Below are 18931 nucleotides of genomic sequence, written 5' to 3'. Positions count from 1 at the left end.
TGCAATCACATATTAAATCTTGGGGTTATTTTATTTCTTGTGAAATATTCTGTGTCAGTTACTAATCCATCCCTAACTATAGACAGAGTAAGAGGTGTTATCCACTCTTGTACTTCAGTTCACACGAGACAAACTCAGGCTTTTAATTTAGCCTCTTAGCGGACGGTGAGATCGGTCCTTCATTAGTCGAGTTACATTTGAATCTGCCCGTGCACACTGTGAGAGACTTTACTTGTATGCATCTTCTTGCATATACATCCAATTTGTGGCTACATGACACTGTGAGAGACTTGAGAGTTTCTAATGATTTTACAAAAAAAAAACTATTTACATATATATATGACTGTTACATACGGTAGATCATTTTTCCATTTCGGAGCGAGTAAAGGAGATACTGTGAAACACATATATATGGTTGATGAGAAGATATTAGGCAGATGCCTGTGTCTGAAATACAAATCCTTGTTTCAACAAGGCCTCAGTTAACCCCAGCTTCAACTTTTGCAAGTTCGTGTCAGGCTCGCATTCTTTAACCTGTTTAATTTTCAGGCATGAAATAAATCAGTACTGATAATACATTACCATAAGTTTCAAATTATAAGTAACCGAAAACGAAGGGAAAAAAAAGTTGAGAGCTCACCTTCAAATTAAAGGTCAATATGAATCTCTCAGCTCGAGTGCCCAAGTTGGAGCTCGGAACATTCAATCTGGTGAGGGACTCAACAGCCCTGTAGAGTGATGGTGCCACTCCTCGGCCTCTATTGCATTCCACTCTCGCGTAAAATCCTCTTTCTTCTACTTGAAACATGTCCAGCTAAATTGGAAAACGTTATGGTTAGCATTTCGAATTTCTAACTTTTGAAAGCATTGCACAAGTTATTCACACATATCGACTAGAAATGATTACAGTAGCTAGCTATCAGTTATTAACCTGGAATATGTTCTTGCAAATTGGATGGTCGGTATTCGTATATTGGGTGTTCTTCTGGTTTCCAGCTATGCCTCGTTGGTTTTTCTCCCTTCCTCCCAACGATGATTCGAGTCCTGCTATCTCAGATCTTAGCTTCTTAGCCTGCGTCTGCAAATCTTGCAAGTACAATAAGGCATCTCCAACAATCGATGCTTTATCCATCTGGAGACACAGTTTAACAAATCAACTTAATTTCTCTGAAAATAGTGTCGACTAACAAAAAAAATTCCAACATATTCAATGGTTGGCACTGTGCAAATTCATGTTGAATGGAGCCCAAACTCCACCTAAATGAATGTTGCGCTGCCACGTGCTATCCAGATGAAATACATTTTTGTCAAAAAATTTCGAGTCTATAGCACAATCAGTAATGTAACAAGACAACCATCGACATTATGGCACAGATAGCACATGATACCCTGTCATATCATAAAAGAATGTTTGTGCTGGAAGAGACACCTATATTGTAAAAGAAAAACAAAGTGTCTTATATATAAAGCATGTATACCTTGGTTATGTTAGGAACCAATGCACGCAACGCGTAGAGTTTTTCCTTCATCCGGCCTCTCCTCCGCCTCTCTGAGACCAGAGTTCTCGACCTATCACCTCCTTTTCTCTTTGTTGATGGTATTGTGGTCGTGGTTGTCGAAGATTCCTCGTGGTTGTCGTTCTCTTCTTCATCAGCATCCGTGGCTAGCTGCAGTACTGTGTTGATGATCAGATCAGAATCATGGTTGGACACGGATTGATCAGTATGGAAATGATCAAATGGATTTAGTTGGGTTGACGACTCAAATTGGTTGTCCACCAAACAGCCACCAATGTGCTCGCAGTCAAAGTTGGCACAAAACTTGGCAACGGGATCGCTACTTTCTCCTCTAATGATATCAATGAACTGCAGGAAATTTGTTTCATCCATCAGTCCCAGTAGAGGGTTGAAGTCACCCATGATATGCCCAAGTTGGTTTCCACTTGTATCCCTCTCCATTGTACATACGCGAATATTGTACCGTATTCTAGTACATATAACACGTATATATACTAGTAGTAAAAACGTACATCATTCTCCATGTGAAAGGAATCACATTAAAAGGTTCGCATTGAACTAGGAAGAAGTTGACTTTGATGGGTCGTGAATTGAATATTAAGCTCGAGATAACTGGCCGTGAATAGAGGACCAATCATATACGGATACGTTGGCAGGGGATGATTAATAAATTTGGCTTTTCCTTAAGATAGAGACTTCCGTGATTATATTTCAAACTTTTTATCTTCATGGTCACAATGGGAAATTTTTTTGGAGAAATTACAGCAGTGCACAAGATCACTTGGACGTGTAACTCTAATTGAAACATGTTAGATGAGAGTTTTTTATGAGTTTGTGATTAAACAGATTGGTTAAGTAAAAGACATATAAATACTCGATATGGGTGATTTTCGCATTCCATTTCTTTATAACCGCACTCCCTCTTAAATATGTCAAAAAGTGAGAACATTAAAGGGCAATGTTGTAAATTCGCATGAATAAAGACAAAAATGAGAGTGCGGTTCTAAAGTAGGAGAATGTGAAAATCTCACTCCCCTATAAATTTCCTATATATTATAAGGCTTATTGGCATTGTGAATCAGAACGTTCATTTTAACATTATCACCTCATCTAACTCTATGAGAATAAAATATATTACCAGTGATTTTCGAATGTTATGATTGGTGTTCTCTCTCTCTCTCTCTCTCTCTCTCTCTCTCTCTCTCTCTCTCTCTCTCTCTCTCTCTCTCTCTCTGACTTTAAGAGCAGGCCACCAATCGATTTCAAGTTTTGACTTACAAAAAAAAAAAATTATTGAAAAAAAGGTCAAATTTTTTATGTTGGTTGTAATTGAGCATCTCAATCTGTAGTTATCCATGTCCACAATAATGCACCTGTAAACATTCTATGCTTGAGTTTTTAAATTGGAGGTAGTAGTGTACAAGTAAACCAAAGGTGATAATTGGTTGTTAAGTATTAGTATTTGCTCAAACATGCAACGCGTGATGGAGGTGTGTGTCACAAAAGCTTAAACAACGATGACACGTGCCTCAACCCGTGCACTAAATTTTAAATCAGTTCAAACTCTTGAAATAAGACATGGCAACGTCCTTCCACGGGCTAAATGTGTGCTTTGTGCACTACTGGGACATGATAAGTTGACTAAGGCCTTGAGAGTTACTAAAGAAGAGGAAGACTAATTGTTCCTTTTCAATGTTGTTGGCAAGAAAATAATAGTATTTGACAATATACGAGGGAGCTAGAAGTTATTTTATTGAATACATATGAGTTTGATTTTTCAGATATCCACCATTATCAGGAACAGATGAGCACAAAATATCCATAGACGTAGGTGTTTGATACGACCTCCAAAAGTCCAATTCGTCTGGCTTGTTGGCAGCTATGAACCACGAGTAAAAACTATAGATTCCTTAGTCAGGATGGGGGTTCTAAAGGAACAAAATGCAGAACTTCGTCAAATTTGTGGATTGGAAGCTTGTCATGTTATGGAGGATGTTGTCAGAGTGTATGAATTGGTGGGAAATTGCATACTGTGTCCAAGGTCGAAGTTTATGGACCTCCGGGCTTGGGGGCGGGCGTAGGGACATAGAAAGAAGTGTGGTCACACGACCCCAAAATTGAAAGTAATCAAGATATATACAGGCTTAATCTGTGCTGATATTTTTCATATTTGAACCGCTTATATTAAAATTTTACCCAAAGAAAACAAAATAAGGTGTATACCTTTGTATTTTTTACCCTACTAACTACATATGGTGGCTCCGCTCTTGCTTGGTGGCAAAGCTGGAGGTTTGAAAAAAGGGAAAATATAACTTGGGAGGTCATTCCTTTTTCTATCTTGCAAAAGAATTTCTTTCAAGGAAACAGGGATTCAAAGATTTATTCCTTTTAACATTGTCGTGGTTTGGTTTAAGTTGCATTTTTTTTTTCTGTGGATTTATTAAGTTGGCCCAATTAAAAATCATATTTAAAAATGGATGGATTTGGGCTAATTATAAATGGATCAGTTGAGGTGGATCCATAAAGCTGGGTCCAAATTGTCGCCTCTAATTGAGGGGAATGCTGTTAATAGGCTGCTAAGTATCTCTTCCAAGATCTTAAAGCTTTTGTAGCTGTATTAGCTTTGACTTCTTTCGGTTTGAGATTTTTGGGAAAATGACTGCCGATGATGTGTTTTGATAATTGATACCCGCCAAGAATATGCTGAGAACATTTGTTAATACTGAAAATGTCATTGGCGTATATTATTTATCAAAATACGTCATTGTCATTTTCCTGATTTTTTTTCTTCTCTTTCGATAGTGGTGATTCTGTTCTTTTGCTCTGCTGTGGAGCGACAAAATGTATCTCGGTTTTGGCCGCGTGAGACATTCTTAGGTACCTGTTGGCCTGTGGCTATGGTGTGGCCCAACAAAGTCGACCCATATTTAACCCATATTAGAAAAGGAGGAGGAAAAAAAAAAGGGAGAGAGACTGAGAGATGAGAAAAACGAGTTGGGTTGGGCTTATGAGTATGACTTGACCTATATTTGATTCGTCCAAATTTGTCCGTTTGTCGCTTCTAATAAAAATAAAGAGAGATAGAGAGAGACGTAAGGAGGGGGTGTGAATATAGAGGAAAAATTATTCTAAGCTCCATAGTGTTCCAAACTCATTCTTCACCACATATGTTTTTCAGTACATAGAACAAGAACAATGCTAGTGTGCATTGAATGAGATGGAAAAAAAATTAAATGATATGTTTTTATCAAGCAATTCGATGCACGAGGCCAAAAAAACATCAATGTGAATTTTTTTTCCCATGCATCAAACAAAAGTGCAACCCTAGTTTACCCAAAAGTAGGGCCGTAAACGAACCGAGTCACTCGTGAGCTCGGCTCATTAACACTAGGTTGGCTCGCTTTGTAAACAAGCTGAGCTCGAATTCGTTTATGGGAGGTTTGGCTCGTTTAATAAATAACTAACAACTCATTTAGAGCAGGGGATTTCGAGAGAAAAGAAAGGAAACAGAGGGAGAAGTAATTCTCTCCCTCGTTTGGAAAGCCTAGAAGGTGAGAGGAGGGAGACGGGAACCCCCTCACACCGTAGTTCCGTTTCTCGCCAAAAGTGGCGAGATTCTGTGAGAAAAGGCAAGAGTGAGGCGAGTGAAGCGCGTGGGTGGGAGTAGATCTCACTCGCATAACTTTCGGCAACACGTGTGGTCCACCCTCTCGTCGGATAATCGTTGTACTTGCACTGTTGTTTTCGTCTCGTCAAGGAGAAGCTACTTCTGTGATCAAAACTGAGTTTTGAACACTTTGATTTGGGACCAGTCACTAGAGATGGAGTTGAAGTCGCTGGAGATGTGGAGACAGTTTGATTTCTCACGAATTGTTTTTGGATGGGTGGGTGAGAAATCACAACTCTTTCTTCTCTTTTCTCACTAATAAGGGAGACCACTCCCCTCTCTTTTCTTTTCTCACCTCCATTGCCAAAAGGAGCTATAAGTTCGACTCGTGTTTGATAAAGCTCGGCTCGTTTAAGGCCTTACCAAAGGCACTGAAATAGAAATGGCAATGGGGTGGGGGTAGGTTTTGCCACACCCCGACCCTAACCTGAAAATTTAGCCCTGCCCCCGCCCCAAACCCAGATCGGGTAATTTATGGGTACTCCCGCCCCGCCCCTATCGGGTATCGGGTTTATCTACCTCGGCCCCGCTCATTTATTTATTGGGAAAATATGATCTAGATTTTAAAATAAGTGAGCACAAACAATAAAAATTTATGAAATAACTATTATAATTTAACCAAAATCTATTATCTAAAAGGAAAATGGAAGAAATAATTAATATTTTATATGGTATTTTAGTTTTAAGGATAAAAATATAAGAATAAAAATAATTTTTTTACGCCTAAAATGATTTCGGGGTGAGCTGGTTACCCGAACGGAGTAACGCCAATCCGACTCCAATTGAATTTTATCAATTTTCTCCCGACTCCACCTGACCTCCAAAAAATACAATAAAAACCCCGCCGGATCGCTTAGGAGTGGGGCGGGGCGGAGCGGGTTAGGGCGAGACGGATTGAATTGCCTTCTCTGCACTGGAGTTTGTTCTGCGATTCACAACCCCCCTCCATTTCCCCTAGCGGGTACAAACATCACTGGTAATCCCTCTCCCGCCATTTCAATTTTCTCCACTACAAATCACCAAAAATTCACATGCACGGAATCGCTTTCAATTGATGTTCGGATGTGTAGCCCACACCTTTCTCTCTCCTCGTCTCACCCTCACCCTCTCTCCACGACGAGTACTCCCTCCTCTCATTTCCTCTCTCTTCCCGCCCAAACCCTTCTCCCTCCTCAAAACCCCTTTCTCTCCAAACCCTAAACCTAGTACAACCATGTCCTCTCGCCCCTCCGCCTTCGACGCTCTCATGTCCGGCGCACGAGCCGCCGCCTCCAAGAAGAGACCCCAAGCCCAATCTTCTTCCCCCAAGAAGCGTAAAACCCCAGACTCAAACCCTAAAAACACCCAAAGCATTAGTCCCAAGAAAAGCTCCGATGTTTCTAAACCGTTAGAAGAGGCCCAGGTCTCAAATGGTCCCACATCAGGCGAACCAAACCCTAATTCGAATGAGGAGAAATCGGAAGTGAAGAAACCGCGTGTATCAGACCCTGATTCGAAGCTGGGTTTGGTTACTGCTGATGAGAGTGTTGCTCTTCTGAAGAAGAAGCCGAAAGATTTCGACCCGAAATCGGCTGCGTTTTGGAAGGACGGCGAGCGGGTGCCATTCCTGTTTCTCGCCAAGGCGTTCGACGCGATAGACAAGGAGTCGGGACGGATTGCGATAACAGAGATCGTGTGTAATTTGTTGAGGACTGTGATTGAGACTACTCCGGATGATTTGGTTGCGGTTGTTTATCTTTTGGGGAATAAGGTTGCGCCGGCACATGAAGGAGTGGAGCTTGGAATCGGAGACGCTTCAATTATCAAGGCACTTGCCGAAGCTTGTGGGGCGAAAGAATCACAAATTAAGAGCAAATATCAGGTTTTTGTAGTTGATTGTTCTATGGCTTTACTTTGGGTTTTCTCATTTATGTCATTGCATGAGCTGTGCAGATTTTGTTTGTAGATCAAAGCAAGACTTATTGTTTGATGAACCCTTCGGAACAATATATGGCTCCTTTTGGATATGTGTAGATTTGATACGAAAGGATGTGATGTTCAAATTCAACAAAAACTTTAGCCATAATAAAGGTACTTGTGAAACTAGAGTGGAAGATTGAGTAGAGGTAGAATAGAATTATTTCATTCGAATCTGTCAATAAATACAATTCTTAACATGAAGGATTTGAACTCATTCCTAGTTAATAGTTATTTCAAATCCAATAGGATATAGCTCGACTCAATGTCCAATGCCCTAGAGATTATATAGTGCCCCTAAGGCATTGCCATGTGGTGCCTAGGCCCCTCCGACACCACACAGTTATGTGGGGTTCCCGCTATTAGTCTTGGACAAGTATGTTGTGGTGGTGTGGCTTGGGGCACCACCACGTTGTGCCTCAAGGACATGGAATAATTTTCCCAATGCCCGATGTGAGGTGAACTTTCAAATCTAGATCTGAACCGCTTTCATTGATTGGTAACAGAAAATCCCTTCATTTGTAACCGACATCTATCCAGCCGGAGACTAAGCTTAAGTAAGGTAAAGATTCGATGTTCATTACATCTGTTCTTCACATCTAGATGTTTTTTAGTATGAGATTATAGGCTGTTTTTTTGATGTTTTGAATTTCTGTGAAAATGCTACATGTGACTTTGGGTTAGTCTAGATTTGGTTTGTTGTTTGACGTTTATACCCCGATTGGGTCTTTAACTGACTTCATATTCTCCTTTGGCTTTGCGACAAAATGTACGAGTTTTTTCCATATGATAGTGACAAAACACTTGGTTACATAATTGTTCAAACTGCAAATTTCTTTCTTTAGTGTCATATCCCTAAATACCACAACTCCACAAGGAGCTTGAAGGATCATAAAACACAGAAAAAATCCCGTCCACCCAATGGAATGGATGTGGAGTTTATGCTTAATTTTGAACTCAAGTGTAGGGTTTTTTAACCACTTCAGATTATAGTACTTTTTGGTCGATTGGGGGGTCTTCGTGATGAACAATGGGTTTGTGTCAAGTTAATCCAGTGTCCTGCTAGAAAATGTCTTTGGGGATTCTAGTACAGGTTTGTCTTGGAATTCCGCTACTTATTAGCTCCGAGCCTATGGCAGGAATGGAATTTCTGCTGCTTTCTTACTGTGGCAGTCATTACATGGTGGACCATTTGGTTTTTACTGTCAAACTTGATTGCTGTCTATATTTTACACCCAAAGTGCTTACATGTTTCCATCCTAAGGAAGAAGTACGGCCTGCATTGGTGGACATTGATCCATTTATGATTTGAAGTTTAAAAGGATGAGGAAGAACATGTGTGTGTGTGTCCGACATTGTGTTATTTAAATAAGAATATGACATGCTTTTTGCTCTCTTATGGGTCTTAATTTAATGGTTATGCTGACAACCGCAGCAACTGCCTAATGGATTGGGTTATTATTTTAAGATGTTAATAATTGCAAAAAGTTACAACTTTAATACCCTTTTAACATTTACCAATATAATTTCATGTTTCCTTATTCTCTTTTTGCATATTTCATTACATTTTTTGAACCTTAACCACCACCCATTGGGTAATGGTTAGCATTTTCCTTACGCAAGTATTCTAATGGCACATTATACTTATACAGTTATATGTGCATCTAAACCTCTGTGACTATTAGGCCTTAGGAGACTTGGGCCTCGTTGCAAAAGCTAGTCGTTCGTCTCAAGGGTTGATGCGAAGACCTGAAGCATTAACAGTTGCCAAGGTTTTTGATACATTTCGGCTTATTGCTAAGGTACTCTGTCCTCATCCTTACTCTGAAATGCAAAATGGGTGATCTAATTTTCTTCTGGTATGCTCTTTGCATAATGTTAACATCATGTTAGTCCAGATAGTGTCTGAAACTTGATTATAAGTTGGAAATAAAACCGTTGACTAGATTTACTTATTGCTATCTGATTTACATCTATTGCTCAAATGGCTTTTCTAATAAGTGCCACTGCATTCAAATCTGCATTTTGAAATTATTGTTTCTTGAGCTTATGTTGCATTTGATATTGATATAATTCATGATAAGAAAGCTACTAACAGATCAAATTTTGACTATTCTTACTTCTAATTGCATTGTTTTGGTCGGGCCTATGTTTGAGAGGATAAAACAAGGCCTTTGAGAATATCACAAAATTTAGCAACTATGTACGTATGCTGTGACTTATTTGATTCCTTTTTGTCGAATCCTTTTAGGAATCGGGTAAGGATAGTCAAGAGAAGAAGAAAAACCATATAAAGGGTCTTGTCGTTGCAGCTACTGATTGTGAACCTCAATATCTTATTCGCCTACTGCAGGTTAGTAGTGGTATCGCTATCATCTTTGTGTGTTTGATCCTTTCTCCCGTTATTAACTTGCTTTAGATACTTTGTGCAGTCAAAATTGCGGATCGGTTTGGCAGAGCAAACCCTCTTAGCTGCAGTGGGGCAAGCTGCTGTGTATGCTGAAAAACATTCTTCACCACCTGCTCATATTGATTCCCCTCTTGAAGAAGTGAGTTAGCAGGGTTTTTTTTTGTCCCGTGGTTGAAACTTGAAGATCTATTTATTTCCTTTAACACCGTGGTATGAATTAATGGTAATACATCCTGATGAAATTGAAGCCCCCCCTTTTTTTTGTTTCACTTTACTGGCCGGCCATCCTGTATAACACTTGTCTAATGTTGCTCATCAGCGCGATGTCAGATAGTCTATGACAGGCGCCAAATTCTTTGTCATGCTGTCCTTTGAATAGTCTACAGCAATTCCCACGGTTTGTTCACTCTTTAGTTTCAATATTGGGCTTTGTCACTATATGCTTATAGGTCACTGGAAAATATACATGTATCCCGTATGAATGCACAAATTTGTAGCAATGGTTCAATCAATTTCTTATCATTGGACTTCAGATTCAAGGACATTGGGTTGTGGAGTGGATGCTTGCTGGGGTGTCTTGGTGATGCTTGCAATTAGGTTGCACAATTTCATTCAATCCAAATTTGGATTTCTGATCTCAAAATCTGATTTCATCTGCTAAGATCAATCCCTAAATTGGAGAAAAATAGGACACTAAACAACACAGCCCATCTCGGTTTAGTTCATTCCACTTGGCAAATGGTTTTAGAATGGAAGTCATTACACACGGCAGTGGTGCCACACGCAAGTTGTGTCACCTGGTTAATGGTTCCAGGCTCTAGTCCTTTTACCTGCCAATATGGTTCTCGCACCAGCCGTCACCTTCCCTGTCACAACCGTTCTAACCATTATCTGCCTTGACACTTTCATTTTTTGGATGCTGAATAGATGCTATTGGTTGATTTCATTTGGATCCTGATGTAGTAAATCCTTCGATTGCATCTGTCAGGCTGCGAAGATTGTTAAGCAAGTATATTCTGTAATACCCGTGTATGATAAAATAGTCCCTGCTCTTCTTACTGGCGGCGTATGGACTCTTCCAAAGACATGTAGTTTCACACCAGGCGTCCCCATCGGACCTATGTTGGCAAAACCGACTAAAGGGGTGTCTGAGATCTTGGATAAATTTCAGGATATGGAGTTCACATGTGAATACAAGTATGATGGAGAACGCGCTCAGGTAATTGTATCTGGTTAAAGGTGCTTTTGCTTATTTGCTGAATGTCGTATGTTTGTTTGTCGCTAACTCTAATCATGCACAGATACATTACCTAGAGAATGGTTCAGTTGAGATATACAGTCGAAATGCTGAATGGAATACTGGAAAGTTTCCTGATGTTGTTGTTGCAGTTTCAAGGTTGTCCTGCTTTTTTATGGTTGATTTATCTTCTTTCGATTGTAGGGTGGTGTATGAGAGTCCATTGACATTTTTTTGATATGCACAATGTAGTCTAGATGTGTTTGAACTTAATGATTAAATATATCTGATTGATTTTTACCTGGCTGTTTCCACCTGAATCTGCAATAGTTTCTGGAGTTCTTTGTGTTATTAAGTCATGGATTTGTTTCATCATCAATCTACAACTTATCAAAGGTCTTGAAGCGTTTTATGGGTATTGGCTGCTAACAGTGTGCTATGAATTATATTGCTTGTGTGAGCAAAAAGGGAGAATGTGAGAGGAGTTATTTGTTATTTGATGGGACTAAGAGTTGTTTATTATGTTGAGGTGGCAGTTGCTGGCTCAATGTGGCGTAGTACCACAAGAATTTATTTATTTACTTGGGAGTGAGGGGTTGCAATGGCTGCCTGTTTTGGACAGGCAATGAAACAGTTGAAACCACATTAGAGGTAATTCTCAGATTGCAGCCCCGGGTAGCATCTTATGGAATTGGATATTCATTCCAAGATAGAACATTTTCCTTGAAAACCCGTACAGACGTAGTAGTTTATGCCCATTCAAACATCCCTCCTTTAATTTAGATTTTTATGATGGTGCTTTGTGTTGGTGAATGAAAAAGGCCGTATTTGCAATTTTTGTCGAGTTACAATCATTCCCAAAACGTTAGCAGTGGGGCAGCTACAGAGGGACACTCTTCATGTCATGGCAGTTGTCATTTCATTGGCACTTGCTTCAATTTGTTTCATATCTTGTCTTTCATTGGTCCCCATTGAGTGGTGTGTATTGATAACCTGACTTGTTAATTAGAGTTGTTTATATTTTGGTTCCAGTTGCTAAATGCTGTTTGATTTCTATACTAGAATTTTCTAATTTGGAACTCGGATGAAAGAATAAAAGAGGATGACTTCAGGAGAGAGTCAAAAAAGGATCTTTCGTTATAATCCTGCATAATCTCGAATTTGTCAGTTCCGGTACGTAGACCAAATAATACAATGCAAGCAAAAGTTCCTAAATTCATGGAGATATAGAACAGCATCGAAATTATCATGCTTGCATATCCATCATTTAAGTCTCCAATGATTGTGCCAAAAATTACATATCCGATTTGACCTATGGACGAATATGCAAGTATACGTTTCATGCTCGGAAAACCCTTACCCCTTGGGAGGATCGAATGGCTGGCGGCAGCTATGTTAGAGGCCGTTCCACTTTTTCCAAAAAGGAAGTTTTTGAAAAAGAAGGTAATTTCAAGGTAAAAAAATCATGTGTTTACGTAAATAAATTTTCTATCAATATGGATCTTGTTTGATAGATCTCATTGAGATCTTTTAAACGGTGCAAAAAAAATTGATTATTTTTCATTTTCGTTATATTTGAATTTGAAATTACCTTATTTTTGAAAAAGAAGGTTTTGGGAGAAAGCGGAACGGGGCCTTAGTCTCTTAGTTGAATCTGTGATAAAATTGTTGGCTGCATTGAAGAAAACCTTTTAGTGCTTTATTTACGCAGGTGAGAACATAATATGCACTAATACTATAGTTGGACTCTATATTGAGGATTACAGAATTTTAGTGTCAAGATAGTCAGCTAATGTCTATGGTTGTGTTGCAGATTAAAGAAGTCATCTGTAACATCATTTGTTCTGGATTGTGAAATTGTGGCTTATGACCGTGAGAAGAAGAGAATCATGCCCTTCCAGGTGATTTGTTTGCCAATACAGTTATTTTCTAGTGTTTGTGTAAAATTGATGTAGTGCTGGTGAGTTATTTTGTATTGCTTGTGTAGAATTGGTGTAGTGCTGGTGCAAGCAACGTGAAATTCTTTTATCGAACTTAGATTGAACCCTGATCCCTGGTCACACGTATTCCTTGGGAGCAAGTTTCCCCGTGCCCAAAAAAAAAAAAAAAAAGATATCCGAAGGGTTTCCTCTTTTGGGACTCCTTTTCAATGGCTTTGGCCTGTTAACTCTTCCTTTTGCAGTCCTTTTCTCTCGAGCTTAGTTGGAGATTAAGACGATGGAAAGTATCTTATTGAAGCCTGATAGAAGAAGAAATTTATTCCTTCTGATGTTTTAAATTGGTAATACTTGCACGGATTCATATTTCTGGCAGATTGTTAGTGCATCCTCAAAAAGTTGATCAAGAGGAACGCTAAGACTGATGTTTGGATGTAACATCCTGATAGTGCATGTAGGATCAAATCAATTGTATAGGACCTCACTGTGGTTAAGATCATGATGGTGTTTGTTAGTTTTGCACAAGTCACACAATGTAAGAATATATTTCGATAACCGTCCGGAATGGATAGTTATTCCTTTCAGATGGTCAAGTGTACAGGTCGTGCAACATGTTAGGGGTTATAAATTTGTTCCTTTCACAACCAATATTATCACTGATCATTCTGTCACTAAAAGTTGTTAAGCTTTTGTTGTTTGTTGAGTTTCCAAGTTTAGTTGTTGCATGCTTGTTTTATCTCCTTGTTATAGGGCAATGTCCACAATCCATTGATTTCCATTTTTTATGGACAACATAGTCCCTGAACGTGCTGTAATATCTTCTATGAGTGCATGGATAGATCCCTTTTAGAGAAGACGTCTTCATAAGATGTTTTTGTTTATTTTTGTTTTTTGGCATGGCAGATACTCAGTACACGGGCTCGGAAAAATGTGGTGTTGAGCGACATAAAGGTTGATGTGTGCATTTTTGCTTTTGACATCTTGTATCTTAATGGCCAACCACTTATGCACGAGCAACTTAATGTTCGTAGAGAGGTAAATCTGTATTTCATCTCCTTCTTCTGCTTCTGCTTCGGCTTCTGCGCGTTACTCACTGTTGAGAGCGAGTCGAACTTCCTTTTTGGTACGTTGTAGGCTGTAGCATGGGGCAGTGGCTTAGAACCCTCAACCTCCTAGTGAGGAACTAAGAAGCATGGATGCGGACACGAGACAAGCATATGACACAGACGCGCACACACAGATATGTTATTTTTCTAAAATGTAGGACACAAACATGTTGAGGATATGTTCAAGTATGTAAATATCAAAATATATTGTTATGTATATACACCTAAAGTGCACGTTGCAAATTATATAATAGATAATATACAAGTTGTGAAGAATCTAGTTGACATGAGACTCAAAATATTGAATTCCTTAACAAATTCGATTCTAATTGAATATGATAAATTTGAAGAATACTATTTTTTAAACTTTTTATATAATAGTGATATGTGAAATTTCGATTATTTGAGTCACATGTTAGCACGTGTCCAAGGAGTGTCGATCATGTATTTATTTTGTAGTCATAGACGCCAAGCAAGTGTCGGGCAAGTTGCAGTGTCCGAATTAAGATTTTCATTTTCTAATTATGGACACGAAAAAGAGAGTATCAAACAGGTGTCCGAGAGCATCCGAGGTTTGTTGGACACGGACAAGCCACCGTGCTTCTTAGGTGACAAACAAGGACTTTGGCCCCCTGAGCTAGCCCCAATAGGAGAGAGCTAATCAAACTTGGATGCAGCCTTTAACGAACATTGTAAACATGTCATTTCCATCTCGTGACACCTCTCACTGTCTTTGACTTGTCATTCCAAAGGCAATAGTATCGCTTCCAAGTTCCAACACATCCAACCCTTGAGGGTCTTACCCTGACACCTGCCATAGCTTTGAAGTCATGTTTCACTGAAAACAATTTGCAACTTCTTCTTTACAATTTTGTTGAAGTGTTACGTTGTAAGTACTGATTTTAGACTATGAGATCAGAATTTACTGTGACAGCCAATCTTAAGTGCTCACCTGGTATTGCTGTGACAAGTGGTTGATAAGCTCTAGAAATAAATCTATCATCCTTCTTTTCTGTAATAACTTGTTTACTCTAATGTGGGTAGAACTTTTCCTCTGGCTACACCTTGGAAAATTTCCAAAAACTTGGAACAAAGGATGCTAACTAGGTTGTCTTATGTAATTGGGTCGTATGAATACAAAAGAAGTCTTATTTTAACGTAACTTAAATGTGTCACATCTGAAGTTCTCTTGAATAGGGTCTCTAACTTGTGTTGGATATTATGGAAACATCTTCTCTCAGATCTATGTTCTGGCAAGTTCAGAATTTTGTTGTTGACAATAATGTTCATACTTCTGGGCTCTTGGTTTGTGCAGCATCTTTACAAGTCATTCGAGGAAGAGCCTGGATATTTTCAGTTTGCAACTGCAATAACATCAAATGATCTCGAAGAAATACAGAAGTTCCTTGAAGCTGCTGTTGATACTTGGTAATTATCTGACACCACCTGCAGGGCAAGTATTCATGTTACTGAATACTGATTAGTCATGAATCGCACATATATCGTAGATCCTTGTTGGCATATTCATCATAGTTGGGCATAGCAGATTGTATAGGAATGCAACCTATCACATGGAAAGTCAATGTTTGAGTGCATCAGCGGAGTTTATGATAGCTTGGTACCCTGTTGTTCTTTTAAATTTGATAACTCGTAAATGACTTATTTTGTTTAAGTTGATTAAAATTGTAGATTCCACTCTGCTAGGTTATAGAAATGGTCTCATGGGATCATGTTTTCTGTGGCTTTTTAATGTTTGTCTTATCATACTGTAGTCATCTTTTCCATTGATTTATCTTATTTTTCAGTTCTGAGGGTTTGATTATCAAAACATTGAGTAAAGATGCTACATATGAGCCATCAAAAAGGTCGCATAACTGGCTAAAATTGAAGAAAGACTATATGGAAAGGTAAGTGGTACCATATGCTCCCTTCTCTTTTTCTTTCTGACTATTTTAAAGAGTACTAATATCAGTTGTGCTCTGCAGCATTGGTGACTCCCTAGATTTAGTTCCTATTGCTGCTTTCCATGGCCGGGGGAAACGTACTGGTAATCATCTCATAGGTGCTACATAGATGGTTCTCACCAATTGATTGCATAGATTGGCTTCACTTTATAGCTGCTTCAATTATCCCTTGTGACCTGATTATCACAAGTCACAACTCTCGCCTCAATTGGAACTGAACTATTTTGATGTGCTATATGGGTTTCCACAGGTGTTTATGGAGCCTTTCTGCTTGCTTGCTATGACAGCAGCAATGAAGAATTTCAAAGCATATGCAAAATTGGTAAGACTGCTCAGTTTGTCAGATGGTAATGTCTTGACACCACTTCCATCTTGCCCCTCCCCGCAGACGAAAGAAAAGGGAGCACACAACCTGAGAAGATAATGAGGAAAAAAACCTACAACAAAGGGAATGAAAAATGCTGGGGGAATTTTTTATTGCTGTCACTTAATCTACATGCCATCATTCGAAATGCTTAGACAGCCAGGAAATTTTTTTTTTTTTTGCAGGCACTGGATTTTCTGAATCAGTGCTTGAGGAGCGTTCTGCCAGCCTTCGTTCTAAAGTTATTCCCAAACCAAAGGTTGCGTTGCTTTTCTCTTTTATCCTGGTGGAAATCGCGGGATGATGAATATTTTGAGACTTGTGATTTAGCATGAAAATTCTTCCATTCGTGCCATTTTCAGGCATACTATCGCTACGGAGATTCAATAAATCCAGATGTTTGGTTTGAACCCACTGAGGTAAAATCATGAATCTTATCTAAATATGCTTCCTTTTTGTTATCTTGTGACTCTTTATTTATTTTTCATTTTTTGATTTGGAGTGCCGAAGGAGGGTTGGATTTTTATTACCTTGTTAAGTCCATGATTGTCTCACTTCTTTCTTCTTCAATGTTATTTTCGTGTATCAATCTGCTTGTGTATTGTTATATTGTTTCAATCCAGAGCCATGATTTCTTTATCATGGAACATGTTACTAGAAAAATCATCGACGGAGTCGTAAAATTTTCAGTATACCTTAAGCATTAAGGAAAATCTGGGGGCATTTGTCTTCTTGCTAAATTGACCTTTTGAGGGATTTTTTTCCTCACTGAAGCTCTTTGCCAATTGGTTGTATCTACTTTCTTTCTTGTCTAGAAAACCTTTATTTTCTACTTAATTGGCACCACAATTTAAAATCCTGTTCTCCAGAAAAGCTATATAGATCTCTTATTTTGACCGTGTTACTGCCAAATTGTGCCTTTTTATTTCTTTCTTCTACACGAGAGACCGTATCAGTTTTATTGTGCTGGAAGATTGTTTATTCCTTTAGAGTGACAGATATTAGGTTTTATTCTCTTCCAGGTATGGGAGGTGAAAGCTGCAGATTTGACTATCAGTCCCGTTCATCGTGCTGCGATTGGCATTGTGGATTCTGATAAGGTTCAACAGATTTTATTTTATATTTGAAGGTGTTTGTAATTCGTAGCACAGAGATGGCCTAATGTTTTCTTACATGGCTGAACTCACTAATGCCTCAAGTCTTAGTGGCTATAGTCGTCATCTTCTTTTAGTTCCATCAAGCTTCTCTACAGTCTAGACTGTTACTACTCCCCATTTTGTGCCCAAAACACAATGTAGGCTGATTTCCATATAGACATAATATCTTTTTTTTCACGAGCTTATTTAGTTTCTTTTTTGGGTAAAGGGTATTTCTCTCCGATTTCCACGTTTGCTTCGTGTCCGGGAAGATAAGTCTCCAGAGCAGGCCTCATCATCTGATATGGTTAGAAGCAGTTCATTCTTTCTGGAATCCGATTGATTTTTCACCGTTCTAGTTGTTAACTCTGTGTTGGCCCTAGTTCCTTTTACCTTACTGTTTATCCTCACTTATATTCAGGTTGCTGAGATGTATAATGCCCAGAAAAACAACCAAAGGAATAATCAAGAGGAAAATGAGGATGATTGAGGTCTCATAGCTTATTTGTCTCTCTCTCTCTCTCTTATGAAGTGGTGATTTCTTGTACAGATCAGCAGTTCTACTGGTGCATGCAAGCAGGTACGGGTCTGAAATTTATCGGCATAGGTGTCTGCAAAATTCTTTGCATCAGAACCTTATCTTCAGCCATTTTCAAATTTTGAAAAAGAAGGCTCTAAACCTAAGCCAGATGGATTGTTCTGAAGAACCTGGTTGAAAATATTGCTGATCCTTGAGATTATTACTATCTGATGTTGAGTAGTTACTTTGGGATGGGATTGGTTTAGTATTTTAACTGGAGAGATTTTAGTGCTTTGGTAAGATTGCCTCGGTTGGTTTCCAAGGAAGTGGGCTCAGGCTCTCGGCAACCAGGGATTGAATCAATCTCACTTATACAGCTTGTTTATATTATACTCTGTATTTCTCTAATTACCCCTCTTCAGGTATCATCATTTTCTCATGGTCCAGACAGTGAGAATAACCAAGAGGACTTGCGGAAGACCATTGTGTCGCCCTTCGACTTCAGAGAGGACTGCCTGGTGTTGGACCACTACATCGGGCAAATGGCCTATGGGCTTGAACATTTAATTCCCAGAGTGAACTTGATCACACAATGATGAGGTGTTCGTAATCATATCCTGTATGGCAAATTATATTAGACTATTGGTGGCTTTAGTTCAAAAGAACCTGATTCAGGCATTGGAATTCGTAGCTGTTCAGAAAGGCAATGAAATTCCTGTGAATGGACTAATATCCAGCTGTGTGGGATGGTTTGTAGATAGGATGGGCTTACCGCTTTGTCCCTGGCATTTACCCCTTGAGTTTCTCTAGTTTTCAAGTCGCTGAATCATTGCCCGTGAAAAAGGGTTTACCCAGATTTTGAAATTTTTATTACATGTCACTTGTTATTTTTTGAGTTGGAAATTGTCAATCAGTGGTCTTGAAAAGGTTGAAAGCCCTATTTTATCCATCTAGTATTTTAGCTTCAATCTTCGCTCTGCTTAGTGGAAGAGAAACTTTCGTGCCAGAGACTGATTTCGACGTCAAGCTGTGACAAGCAAGTAAGGACGTTGACGTTGGATGTTTTCGTTGATGAAATTTAGCTTGAATTTGATGCGCATGTGGGTTCGGTGAACGA

The 18931-nt window shown here is 39.0% G+C and overlaps 2 protein-coding genes across 8 annotated transcripts; one reads left to right on the top strand and one right to left on the bottom strand.

The window, feature by feature from the left end:
• Positions 1-227: 227 nt before the first annotated feature.
• Positions 228-1972, bottom strand: LOC131314969 (transcription factor FER-LIKE IRON DEFICIENCY-INDUCED TRANSCRIPTION FACTOR-like). The gene is made up of 4 exons (XM_058343979.1): positions 1479-1972; positions 932-1132; positions 641-814; positions 228-534 (listed from the first exon to the last, which is right to left on the bottom strand). The coding sequence occupies exons 1-4, from the start codon at positions 1956-1958 to the stop codon at positions 430-432; spliced, it is 960 nt and encodes a 319-aa protein (XP_058199962.1). The 5' UTR covers positions 1959-1972; the 3' UTR covers positions 228-429.
• A 4085-nt stretch (positions 1973-6057) lies between these two features.
• Positions 6058-18709, top strand: LOC131314968 (DNA ligase 1). Of its 7 annotated transcripts, none has more exons than XR_009196547.1 (19): positions 6059-7045; positions 8826-8942; positions 9392-9493; positions 9573-9689; positions 10539-10769; positions 10852-10946; positions 12601-12688; positions 13628-13759; positions 15146-15258; positions 15636-15737; positions 15816-15877; positions 16045-16116; positions 16344-16417; positions 16521-16577; positions 17181-17258; positions 17524-17601; positions 17716-17874; positions 18237-18414; positions 18490-18709. XR_009196547.1 is itself a non-coding variant. In XM_058343976.1 (19 exons), exons 1-17 carry the CDS (start codon positions 6239-6241, stop codon positions 17782-17784), a joined length of 2394 nt encoding a protein of 797 aa, XP_058199959.1. In that variant the 5' UTR covers positions 6059-6238; the 3' UTR covers position 17785; positions 17845-17874; positions 18237-18709. The 7 variants fall into 7 exon arrangements, 3 of the variants coding, with proteins under 3 accessions (XP_058199959.1, XP_058199961.1, XP_058199958.1); XM_058343976.1 differs by having other exon boundaries at positions 17716-17785; positions 17845-17874; positions 18237-18709; XM_058343978.1 differs by having other exon boundaries at positions 17716-17785; positions 17845-17880; positions 18266-18709.
• The last annotated feature ends 222 nt before the right edge of the window (positions 18710-18931 follow it).

Source organism: Rhododendron vialii, chromosome 13a (genome assembly GCF_030253575.1).
Source record: "Rhododendron vialii isolate Sample 1 chromosome 13a, ASM3025357v1".
In the NCBI taxonomy this organism is placed as follows: Eukaryota; Viridiplantae; Streptophyta; class Magnoliopsida; order Ericales; family Ericaceae; genus Rhododendron; species Rhododendron vialii.
The sequence above is the reverse complement of the archived record's forward strand: the minus strand, read 5'-3'. Positions and strand labels throughout refer to the sequence as shown.